The sequence below is a fragment of the Echeneis naucrates genome, chromosome 11 (assembly GCF_900963305.1).
Source record: "Echeneis naucrates chromosome 11, fEcheNa1.1, whole genome shotgun sequence".
Classification (NCBI taxonomy): Eukaryota; Metazoa; Chordata; class Actinopteri; order Carangiformes; family Echeneidae; genus Echeneis; species Echeneis naucrates.
In genome coordinates, this window is record NC_042521.1 from 2,370,878 (window position 1) to 2,383,678 (window position 12,801).

General features: G+C 41.4%; 1 protein-coding gene across 1 annotated transcript; it reads left to right on the forward strand.

Annotated features, from left to right (window-relative positions):
* The first annotated feature begins 1,963 nt into the window (after positions 1-1,963).
* On the forward strand, positions 1,964-12,424 carry LOC115051405 (kinesin-like protein KIFC1). Its single transcript, XM_029514797.1, has 10 exons — positions 1,964-2,001; positions 5,079-5,363; positions 5,462-5,627; positions 5,836-6,038; positions 6,293-6,418; positions 6,472-6,614; positions 7,957-8,045; positions 8,104-8,240; positions 8,394-8,611; positions 12,378-12,424. The coding sequence occupies exons 1-10, from the start codon at positions 1,964-1,966 to the stop codon at positions 12,422-12,424; spliced, it is 1,452 nt and encodes a 483-aa protein (XP_029370657.1).
* The last annotated feature ends 377 nt before the right edge of the window (positions 12,425-12,801 follow it).

Genomic DNA, 12,801 nt, shown 5'->3' on the forward strand with positions numbered 1-12,801 from the left:
ATTCTGGCTGCTGTTGCTGTGAAAGTCTATATGCATGCTGTGAATCTTGTCATTACACCTGCAGAATGTGTTGTTGTGTTGGCGAGGACTGGAAATAGGCTCTGCTGTGTGTCAGCCACCTGAGCGTTGCCCTCTTTGCCAGAGGTTTCATTATGTGCTCAGTAAATATATATTTTACCCCATTTATGCACCTCTATGTCCAGAGAATGATCCAAATAATATTTCCTACAGGTAGATGATATTATCCAACGACTTTTATACGACAACAGCGAGCGGCTGGACACAGATGATCAGTTTAGATAAGGAGGCTTTTCTTTTTTTTGCCATTGTTGTTGTTGTTGTTGGATGGGAGCACGGTGTCGTCCTCATATTCTAAAGCTTCGGTGGCATTCATGACACCAGATTCTACGGCAAAGAATGCAGCAGTCAAGAAACTGAGAGCACAGACGGTGTGAGTCATGGACGGTGCCGCCATGTAATAATAAAGAGGCAGTCTTTCCAAGCAGGAGCCTCCGACAAAGACTTGTGTCTTAGAGATACATAACAATAAATGTCACTCAAATCAGCTTTTTGTGTTTGGTGTTCGGGAAAAGTAAACCTGAAACATCACTGAGCCTGCGGGGGCCGTGGGTGGCTCCATGGGTGACAGATAAAAGTAAAGTAAACAGGAAGTAGGCGATTTTGAAATAAATCGATCAGATCCTTTTTCTGGTTAGTGGACGCTCATTATGCTGTCCTTCTGATCTGCCAGCGTCCCATTAAAACGGGAGAGGAACATGGAGGACGGAGCAGTGACGGCGCAGCGTGATGCCATCAGCAAGCAAGTGAGATGGCGCCGGGAGACCGTTCAGGCGTGAGCATAATAAGAACCTCTCCACAATACTGTTTTTTCCCCACAAATTTAGTCAGTTTTCAACAATTCATAAGGGAAGTTTAAGTACAGAGCTACTCCCTAATGGTCCAATTGCATCTGGCAAACAAAGGCACTTGTTTTCCCCGGACACCTTTGTGCCATCGCAGCCGTGTAAGGCATCAATTACTGTCAGAAAGCATTTCAGTGGTTGGTGAGCAGTCGCATCTGAAGGCTACGACTATTATGAGAATATTGTACAGTTGTTAGTGTGTCTTTTATTTGGTGATTGATGAAGAATATTCTGGGCCGAAGGGAGACGAAGCAGAGAGAAGAAAAGAAAAAGTTAGAGAAGGTGAAGGCCAAAAAAAAAAAAAAAAGGATTGGTTTAATTATATGGAATCAAATTTTCATTTTCTCCCGAGAAAGTGGGATCAGACAGATCGCTCCAGGGAGGAGAGAGAGAGGACAAAGGGAGACACAGATGTCCAGTTAGACACTGTGAAGAAATACTGAGATAAAAGTGATGAGTGCAGCGAGTGGACTCACTTTTAATCCACCAGTGATCAAGGTTTGTATTTTCTTTTTACGTTTTATTTATTTATTTTTAAATCGTGTCTTTGCTGCCTACTTGATAGATTTAATCCATATTTTAGCTCTCTGAGTTTGATTTTGATTAAATAAGACAGATTAAAAATTTTTTTTTACTGCTGAACTTTGGTCCAATTTACCTTTGCGTTTATATCATAACATGATTTCACCTCATTTTATTTGTTTGTGCCACATTGTTGAACTTCACTGAGGTCGGAGGTCAGGCCCTCATCACCGACGGCCGAGTCCATTCGCACAAAAAACCGAACGCATGATGATCCACACAAATCAGGCACCACGAAGAGAAGATAAAATCAGACAACAGCATTCAAAGTGATAATGTGTTTTTAAAGAATCCGCCCAGAAGCTGAACTTTAGCTGGATGTGGTTCGATTCAGCCGCAGCTTATTTTCCATCCGTCGTTTATCTGTCCCACTCATCACTGTCCTGACTCTGGTGAGGGCAGAGTGCAGATCTCCAGACTATCTCTGACTCAGAGAAGAAACAGACAAGCACTTACGCATGTTCGTGGACACTCAGGACTCTCCATCTGACCTCAGGTAGATGTCTCTGGACCGGCGCAGGAAGCAACACTGCTGCAAAGCGAAGCAGCTCTTCTTTTTGTTTTTTTTTTTTTTTCAGAATCGTGAGTGGCACCAAATTGGATCAAAATTGGCACAAACAAACAAGAAAAACAAGAAAATTTGCACAAAAAAAAAGAGCTGAGTGAAAAGCACCCTTCTGCCACACAGAGCTCATTTTGAGGTCATTCCAGCTTTATCTCCAGCAGCGTGTGGGGGATTAAAGCTTCATGGTCGATGCTGCCGGTGGAGGGTCGTCATGCGTTGGCAGTTAGAAACCGGCTGCTCAGTACGGTCACGTGACAGTTTAATGGCTTCGTCGCAGCCATTTTGTGGTCAGACGGTGAAGTCAGGTCAGCTCACGCTCGGAGGGTCAGAAGATTAAAGGGCCGTCGCCTGCTGCGACGTGGCAGGTTAACAGGCCCATAAAACTACACAGATTGTGTTCTATTCAAACTCTCCCCCTGCCAGGCCTCCATGTGGCGGAAGCACAGACACACAACTGCACACAAACTTTATCAGCCATGGACTCACAAGAACACACTACATCTCACCTTGTTACACACACACACACAACTTCAACAGTTAAACTGGAAGTTCAACAAAGATACACACTTCCATATGGAGGATCCTCTTCCTGCCAGACTCACGCTCATACAATCTTCCCCACGAACACACACGTGGATGTTTTGTGGCGCACACACGGCCATCACTCACTCAGCGGTGCTGCACAGCAGGAGGCTGCCCCGGCAATCTTCTCCAGGCTTCAGACCACAGGTGGTAAACCAAACAATCAGCAGTTCCCCCCGTGATATCACAGAAAATTGTTCTCACGCAGCTCATTTGACTTCTTCGTGACAGAGGAAGAAAGAGATTTTATTTATTTTTTTCTTAAATGTAGTGTCATTATGAAAATTCAATAATAGCAGTAAGGAGAAGAGTGGTCAGCCTCACCTGGCGTGGAAACAGCGTGGAAGCTTCTTCGGAGGAGTTATTGTGGAAAATGTGAAGATTTTCAGGAGCATTGTAAACGTGATATTTCCCATTACGGCCCCCTTTCAGATTCCATTATTTCAGTTTACCTCCTCTGCTGCCTTTATTCAGGTAACCGCAGCACCGGGAAACTGCTGAAGGAGCACAGAATGGCAGACAGGTCTGGTCTGGTCATGTGATCATTTTAAATCCCTTTGAGATCCGTTTTGTCCTCAGATATATCTCAGCCAATTGGACTGACGTTGGATTTCCAGACTCAGACTACTTTTAATGACTCCTTTATTTGTTTCTTTGGTGATGTTTGAGAGGCCTAAGTGATTAATTTATGTTGTTTCATCCCTAATTATAGTTTTTATATTTTATTGCCTATATGCTTTTTGTCCGATCCTTTTGCACAATATTTGATATATGCAGTTTTTTTATTCATGCTCATAGTCATTTTTTTGCCTTCTCTTTTATCTTTTATCCAATTTTATTTTTCTGTGAAGCACTTTGTTCAAAAAAGAGCTATATAATTGAAATTGTTGTTATTTATTTATTTTAATGCTGCCAAACATATTTTAGAACGTCACCAGAAACTGGAGTTACACGTTGAAGTTGACAAAAAAAGTCATTATTGCACCATACTTTTGTGTGTGTATATATTAATTAAGTTTACTAATTAATTAATTTTACTTTCCTAACGTCTGTAATCTGAGTGCTGATAACCCAATTGGTAAGTATATGGCAGGAAATGACAGTCAGAATATATTTTTATTGGAGGAATGTAATATTGTTTTGTTTGCTGCCATAGAAACATAATTAAAAAAATCTGTTCTCACATCTTATGAATCCTAATAAAACCTGTCTCTTCCTGGAAACATGTTTCAGGTAATTATCATAATTAGTTTTGCAGGTAGCGTGTCAGTTATTGGTGGAGCCGCTGCCAGAAATGGCACCTTGTCTCTGGGAAGAGAAAAGGTTATCGGGCTCACTCGTAATTAAAAACAACATATTCAACGTCAGAGTTTGATGAAAAATTTGTTTCCCTGTTGGATATGAAGACTGAACTGAGTGGAAGAGACTGCGTACGAGCTGGTTCAGTCCAAAAGATGGCAGTAACACAAACACGTGGATGGAATCTACCACAAACACAAAGAAGGAGGAGAAGAAGAAGAAGGAGAAAAAGAAGAAGAAGAAGAAGGAGATTTCTGGCCTGATTGTTTGTTAAATACTTAAAGCAACAATATTCACAACCTAGAATACTTTAATAAAAAAGCCCTTTACAGTTTTCAGCTGTGGAGATCTTTGGACTGAAGGGATGTTAAATAATTGAGAAGTGAACAGAATTGGACCTTCAAAGGTAAGAAGTATTAACATGTTTAAACTTTAAGGCCTCATTTCAGCTGCTGCTTCGTCTTTCTGAGTTGGACTCCAGCAGCTGGACGGTTTTAGAGAAGCTCTGTGTCCTGAAGTCTTTGTGTGTTTAAGTTTAAGCCTGAGCCTGTTTTTTAGGTTTCTGCCTTGAAAATGGCATATTCTCAATAAAAAGGTTATATCTCTGCAACCACAAGGTCTATTTGAATAATTTTATTGTCATATTCAAGGGAATACTTCACTGATTCTTGAAACTTTGGCAAAAACATGTCCCACTAAGAAATGTGCTAATTCAGTTGGAAATGAATAACATTTTCATAAATAAAAATAATCAAGGTTATAATCAGGGGGTACTTTGTAAGGTTCCTTTATAGGTTTATTTTGATTTTTGTATTAATTTAATGATTAGATGCTGGCCCATTGACTACAAAATCAGTTGTCCTCAGATAGGAAATAACCATTTCAACCAGATTAAAAAAACAAAAAGTAATCATTGAATATCTTTACCACATAAAATTCAGAGTAAACACAAGAAACTTGTGCTACAAAAAAATGGGACCGACTCAGTGACTGACTACCCAACAACAAACTTTCACTGTGACCTACGTGCCCTGAAGTTAATGTCTAACTAAGCCAGGGAGCAGTGACGGCTAACGTGTCTTTGGGGTCATCAGGTGGGAACCTCCTTTCACCGGTGTTTCGTCTAGTTCGGCCCATGACACCTCCAGGAGGCTACACAGTGATCACTGGAGTCCCAGAGTCACCCACCACCGCTCCTCACGTCAAGACAGCTCTCTCAAACAGCACTACCGTCATGGAAGCATCCGACGACCTACATGGGACCTCAAGGGCAAGGAAAGCAACATGGACAAGACCCGAGGCTACCAGAAAAGAGTAAAATCCGTCGTTCACAGGAATGCAGCTCTGAAAGGCTCGTTGGCCGAGAGCCAAACAAAAGCGGCAGAAGTGGAGAAACAGCTGAGCCAGATTAGGTACTACAAGAGTTTCCTGTATGAATGAAATGAATCAGACAGAGCCCACAGCAGCAGAATGTGTTTGTGATCCATTAAAATCTTTTTGTTGATTGAAGGGAGTATGAGGAGGAGCTGCAGTCACTATCAGGAGTCCGGGATGAGTTGGAGAAAGTGTCCAGTGAGAGGAACACTCTTCAAAAGGAGCTTTCCAACTTGGAGGGCAAATACAAGGTCATGAAGACACTCCGAGATAGCCAAGAGACAGAGCTACAAACTCTTAAGGTACAATGCCTTAATGTCTTTGGTGTGCAGTGTAATCAACAACTATTTCAGCTGACCTTCCTGCATCCATAGTCCATGTGAAACTGTCTTATCTTACCTGTGGATTTCTGAGATTCAATCAACATCAAGAAAATCAAGGCGGAAGTTAAGAAGTAAGATGTTCATATTTTGGAAAAGAGGTTATTTTTATTTCTTCATTTCTCTCCAGATGAAGCTGTCGGTCCAGGAGTCAACTCTGGCCCGTGTGCAGGCGACTCTCAGAGACACAGAGGAGGAGGTCCGCTGTCTCAAAGAGACTGTGGCTCAACAAAATGATGATCTTCATGCTGGAGAAATGGAGCGCAGGCGGCTCCACAATACCATTCAGGAGCTCAAGGTGAGTCACAAGGAGTCCGGGAAGAGTTGGAGAACGTGTCCAGGGACTGGAACACTGCAACTCCTCGTGCTTTGCATGTTTTACTGGTTACATTTTTAGATTTATTTATTTGGGTTTTATCAACATTTATATCTATTTATATTTGTGTTTTTATGTTTGCTACATGATTTATTGGTGTTTATTATTGCATGGTTTTATTATGATTAACAGACTGCACCCCCTGAGACTCATGATTGGCTGATTGGCGTGATTGCTGCTTAAGTGTGATTGGACGCAGGTGTCGAAAAAGCAGACTACAACACACTACAACATTTAAGTTAACACAAGTTAACACAGGCAAAACTACGGATACTCAGAAGAATTACAACTTCAGTTTTGGCCCCAAAGCGTCACAACAGGAGTTAACCTGTCTCATGTATTCAATATGAATTATGTATCAGCTAAATTCCATGTTTGTTTTATCTGCAGGTCTCTGCTGGTACAGTCGGTATTGGACGGCTACAACGTCTGCTGCTTTGCCCATGGCCAGACAGGAAGTGGACAGATGTACCATGGAGGGAGAGAGCTGGATATTGAGGGAATAAATGCTGGCAGGGATGTCAAATGCAAGTGTGAGTATAATCTCATTTGTAGAACATCAAAAATATTAACTGGGCATATTTTCTGCAAGCAAAAGGAAAAAAATCCTGTGATTGTTGGATCTTTTGTACCATCTGAATCTCTTCTCAAACTTTATTTTTGTGCATTTGCACAGCCACTCTGTGCAAATGCACCAGTGGTGGTGTTCACTTTAAACCAGTTTTTAAGAAGAAACAGGTCATTAAATTTAATATCGTGGGAGGAGATGTTCAGGAGGGAAGCAGCACAATCATGGACTGATTAATTGCAGCCTTGCTGGCAGACTTGTGTAACCCTGTTGTTCGTCCTGGGTCCAGTATAGACAACACAACAGGCAGATGGTCTCACACACAGCTGATGAGTGTAGTAGCTGGATTTTATTTGGAAGCACAGCATGTTAAAGAATAAATACAGCGTTTTTCAAAGGGATGGATACAGTATGAATAGATAAAACTTTTAAAAAATAAGATTTAAAATCTAATAAGTATAAATACCTACTTGCCAGAGGACTGATTTTCGTTCTATGGATTGAGCCTGTTTCTGGCTGTTATTGATTAGTCATGCCTTCAGATACCGGAAGGGGAGCCTCGGTGCTTCATTCTGACAGTGTCCGTCCATCTTCCCTGATTCTTCTCCTTTTCAGGTATAACTGTATATTTGTGCTCATGACTTTTCATGCATGTCTTATATGAAGTTTATCTCATGGTACGTTAATACTGACTGTCGGTTTAGCCCCTGAGATGTTTGTTTGAGGCTGTTCGTTGACAGATTGTGTAGCAGCTAACTGAGCAGAGCTGATGTAGACTAACTGTACTGTGTTTAGCTTCTTAAAACAAATACGGTCATGTGGTGTTTAAAATGTTTAACCCTTGGTTGTGTGTCTGTTAAATCAGATTTATTCGTATAGCGCCAAATCATAACAAAGTTCCATCAAGGCACTTTACATATAGAGCAGGTCTAGACCAAACTCTTTATACATTTATTTAAAGAGACCCAACAGATCCCTGATGAGCAGGAAAAACTGCCTTTAAGAGGCAGAAACCTCGAGCAGAACCAGGCTGGGGGGGCGGCCGGCCAGCTGCCTCAACCGGTTGGATTGAGTGTGTTACTTCTCAGCTCATTTTCATGAATGCTGGCAAAGTGAGAGAACAAGTCTGGTTGTTGAATTTGTGTTGTGCCTGTAGTGTTTATCGATATCGGAGAATGATTTACATTGTTGAGATGTATTGTCATGAAAACATTTGAGATAAAGAGATTCTCAGTGGAGCTGTGAGAACAGACATCGTGTCCGTGCATCTTTATTGAGCTTCCCCTTTCAGGGTGGAACATGTGCAGCAAAGCTGGAGGGAAACTGGGACCTCCTCTACACCGGCAAGGCCAGCAAGAGGCCCGAGCACGAGATCAGAAAGTCAGCCAACAATGAGGTGACGATCACCAACCTCACCTATGAGAAGGTCTCATAGGTGTCTGATCCTCCTCCAGGTTCTTGGCCTGATAGCTCTGGCCAATCAGAATCGTTCCACAGCCCAGACAGCCCAGAATGATCGCTCATCTCGCTCTCATTCAGTCTTCCAGCTGGATATTGAGGGAATAAATGCTGGCAGGGATGTCAAATGCAAGTGTGAGTATAATCCTACTTGTAGAACATCAAAATATGAATTGGGCGTAACTTCTGCAAGCGAAAGAAAAAATTCCTGTCATTGTTGTTGGATCTTTTCTACCATCTAAATCCTGCAAATCTTTTCTCAAACTTTATTTTTGTGTTTGCACAGCCACTCTGCCTGGTGGAGTCAGGGTGAGCATTTCAGAGAAGATTCTGATGGAGGGGATCTGTCCGAGGTGGAAAGTGACAGCAACCGTTCCTTGGTAAATGAAAATATGGCTTCATCCTCCGACAGTGAGTCGGAGTCCGTACCGAAGAAAAGGAGTCGACTTTCGTTGGATACTGTGGATCCAGATGTTCTGTTCACGGCTGACGTAGGCCTGTCAGGTGAGCTCCGCTGTCCTGTCTTTCTCCTGCTGCTCCACTGTTATGTCCCATGCTGCCTTTTTCTATTACTTTGATTATAATTGGCTTATTTATTTTTTTAGTTTATTTTTTTAATAGGTCCTCCCGAACCACACATGCCCTGAGCCAACTGTGTCCAGTCTGCCCTGGGTCATCTCAGCCGGCAGCAGCCGTGGAGAAGGGTGGTTGTTGTAGCTGGATATTTATCAGGAGAGATTTGTTTGGTATTTGCAAGATCTCATTTAGTTTTTTTTCTTATTTAAAACTAACAACACACCACTGCACATTAACATTTAACTAAAGAAATGCCACCTTTTGGAAAAACTGAACCAAGGATGTCAATACATGTACGTCATGAACACAGCATGCGTGGTACATGCTTCACACACATCTTACCTTTGCACCTTGAATTTGCTGTCTCCACCATTTTTGGCAAATGTAGTGCTCCGTATTTTTTTATTTTTTTTAAACTTCTTTGTTGGGCTGTGTTTTGACAGGCCTCCTTTTCTTTTTAGGAATGTGCTCTTCCTCTTCAGCTTGACTGCGTGCACCACCCTACGCCTTGGACAGCATTTCCTCGGCCAGTCGCAGCTTGAAATCAAAGTACTGCAACCTCTCTTTTGCCGTTTGTCTATGCAGGACTTCACTGGGCTTGGCTGATCAGTTTAAAGTCTCTTTATCAGGCCTGACCTTCCACAGAGCATCCTCTTTTTTTGTGGTCGTCTGGGGCTTTGATGGACAGGTGGATTTTGAAGAATCTGGCCCCGGTCACTTCATTCTAAACCAGATGCAATTCAGCTTCAGAAAACATCACTCCACTGAAACAGCTGTCTGCTTCCTCCTGGAAAACATAAACTCAAAGCTGGATGCAGGTGGCGTTATTGGTGCTGTTTCCATTGATCTCTGAAAAGCTTTGACACTGTTGATCACCAAACACTACCAAACTGTCTCATTTTCATTTTTCTGTGAACGCACTGCACTGAATCATACATTTCATCACAGACTCAATGTGTTAAGGTGCTTTTTCAGTCTGTTTATAAATGACCTCCCAAGTTGTTGTCCGTGTCATGTAACCTGCCACATGTACGCTGATGACACAGTTCTGTATGTTCATGCAAAACACAAAACGCAAGCTGCCGTGTAACTGACTGATGCTCGAGTTCACATCTACACCTCAATATTTCTAAAACTGTCCGTATGTACTTTTCAAAAGCAGTAAGTATTGACAATGATCCTGATGTATTTGTAGGTCAAAAAATGAAGGTAGTACCAGAATTTAAATGTCTGGGAATCATTCTGGACACACAACTTCACTTTAAGCAGCAGTTAAAAAGGGTCGCACACAGAATGTGATTTAATTCATCCAATTTCAGATTTATTAGAAATAACTTGACTCCAGAATGGGCTAAGCTATACCTCGATGCAATGATTATGCCACACGTGTTTTATTGCATAACTAGCTGGGCAACAGCCTGTAAGACAGCTCTGAAGCTGATTGAAACGGCCTATAAACGGGCCCTAAAAGTCTTTGATAGAACATCTTACATGTACCATCACTGCGACTAAATTTTAACAACGCAATAAAATACACTGACTCTGTATTGATCTACAAAATTATTCATAGTCAAGCTCCAGCTCCACTTAAAAAATGATCAAATCAACCAGAGCAAGCTCGAGAGGTGGAGGAAAAGTGCTTTTGGTCAAGCTGTCAAACACCTAGCACCACACATGAACTCATAATCATATCCAAAACTGTTTGTACTTTTACTGTTATTGTTTTTATGTTTAACATGGATGGAAATGAGCCATTTGGCTAGAATCCCACATATTTACATGTAAATGTTCATCAATATGTACTGTTCCCATTTTTAAAAATAAATCTGAAATCTCATTCATTTCAATGCATGTTCCAATTAAAGCTGCATTAGTTACATCTATTTCCCCAACAAACTACAGTATTTAAAATTTCTGAGTGCGTATTCTTATGAATTTGAATGTTGTTTATCCGAATGACATGAAAACTGAGTCACTGAGACTTTTGTGGATGAATCCACCTTTGAACTTCCTGTTACCTTCATTTCAAATGACTGGTTCAGTCCAAAAGATGGCAGTAACACAAACACGTGGATGGAATCTACCACAAACACAAAGAAGGAGGAGAAGAAGAGAAGAAGGAGAAGAAAAAGAAGAAGAGGGAGATTTCTGGCCTGATTGTTTGTTAAATACTTAAAGCAACAATATTCACAACCTAGAATACTTTAATAAAAAAGCCCTTTACAGTTTTCAGCTGTGGAGATCTTTGGACTGAAGGGATGTTAAATAATTGAGAAGTGAACAGAATTGGATCTTCAAAGGTAAGAAGTATTAACATGTTTAAACTTTAAGGCCTCATTTCAGCTGCTGCTTCGTCTTTCTGAGTTGGACTCCAGCAGCTGGACGGTTTTAGAGAAGCTCTGTGTCCTGAAGTCTTTGTGTGTTTAAGTTTAATGCAGGAAAACAACAAAAGCAACACAATCATTGGCCCCATTTGGAGTCAGGGCCACAATGAGATGCAGATTCTTGAGCTCTGAAGTGGAACTTCATGAGACGTGGGAGGGAAAGTATCTTCTGTCGCACTCAAAGCTCGCTGTTTTTAAAAAATCCTAACCTGAAATCATTTGGCCTGAATTAAGTCTGGAGAAAAAAAAAAGAAACACATAACGTGCCTTTTTGTTTCCAATTATGACATGAGTCACATTTTGCAGGACAGCTGATAACAGCTGGATGATATTTAAAAATAATAATGAAGTCGTGTTGTGATGATGATGATGCCAAATATTGAGGATTTCAGTTGGTAATTGTTGCATTTCATTTTTACAGAGAAAAAAAATGAAAATGAGCTTGTTGTTTCTGAAGATATCCTGTAATGTCTGCAGAATATAATTAGTTGTTTGTTTATTTTTTTTTTCATTTAAGAAAACTGAGCTTTGAGACAGTTTTACAGGTTGTCAGATGCGGTTTGTTGGTTTTTTGTTGTGTCTTTTAGTCTTTTTTTCCACAAATAGCTGCTACCTTTTTATTAACTCACTCTGGGCTTTCACAATGAGTAATAAAAAAGAGAAAGACATGCCAAGGCTGACTGGCATTTGGGGACAAAGTTTATCCACTCTTTCCTTTCACCACCTTAATCCAACATTTAGACACAGACCTTTTTCATGGCAGTCACCTCTTTTCTTGAATTGGCATGTCAAGATATCAGCTTTGAACAAAAGCTGTTGCTCCTTTTTACATGTACAGTACTAAAATCACACAGGAGTGGCCGTAATTACCCGTTTCGGACTTGTAAATACCATTAATGTCAAAATGTCACATTTCTGACAACAGAAACTGCATTTCTGATTCATTCATCTCCGCGTTTCTGCTGAAAATCAGGCAATCACAGGTTCAGTCTGTTTAAATGTTAATTCAGTGGATACAGATAGAGGCAGTTTTTCCAACTCTGTAATCAACAACTGTCAGTCGTCCTTTTTCCGCTTTTTACTGCTCGGCTCTCTCTCCATGTGAGAGGTTATCATGTTATCATGTTATCATGTTCCCCCTGCAGCAGTTTCTCCTGTCATCTGAAGATGTTTTTAATGACCTGATTTTTCTTCATCTCTGCCCCCAGAGGGATTAGAAAACGAGTGAAAACTGTGACAGAGCTGTGTTTTATGGATAAAACTAAGAACTCCGATTCATCTGAAATATGAATGTTCATCTGTTCTTGTAGGTGTGCAGACCTTCAGAGGAGCGATGGAGGACACACTGAGGACCTGATGGACGTTTCTCTCTAAAGGTTGGTTTGAGTGAAGCTTTTATTTTTTTTGGGGGGTTGGTTGGCTGGTTCTGTTGCCTTTTATGTGATGAATTGTGGGAAATGCACCAGAGTCCTCCCACCATCCCTTCAGTGAGGCGGCTGTTGCCTGAAACGACGAGCCGAAGCGGCAGAGCGATGGCAGATACACTCTGCCCTCAGACATGGAGACATTGTAAGAAGCTCCGCGGCACAAAGAGGTGGGAGTCGGACTCGGCCCCGTCTCTTCTCTCTAACTACCTTTATTAAACCTCCAGCTGAATGAAAGGGCCGTGTCTGTCCTCGGGGGGGTTGTCACCTGGCATTTTGGGAAAATGCACTTACAGGCAGCAGCAGATAA

What these genes read in the sequence shown, in the direction of transcription:
- LOC115051405 (XM_029514797.1), top strand. Translation starts at nt 1,964, where the DNA reads ATGTTCGTGGACACTCAGGACTCTCCATCTGACCTCAG. An exon ending in GACTCTCCATCTGACCTCAG is followed by an intron (nt 2,002 to 5,078) that starts GTAGATGTCTCT and finishes TGTTTCGTCTAG; the next exon opens with TTCGGCCCATGACACCTCCA. An exon ending in CAGAGCTACAAACTCTTAAG is followed by an intron (nt 5,628 to 5,835) that starts GTACAATGCCTT and finishes ATTTCTCTCCAG; the next exon opens with ATGAAGCTGTCGGTCCAGGA.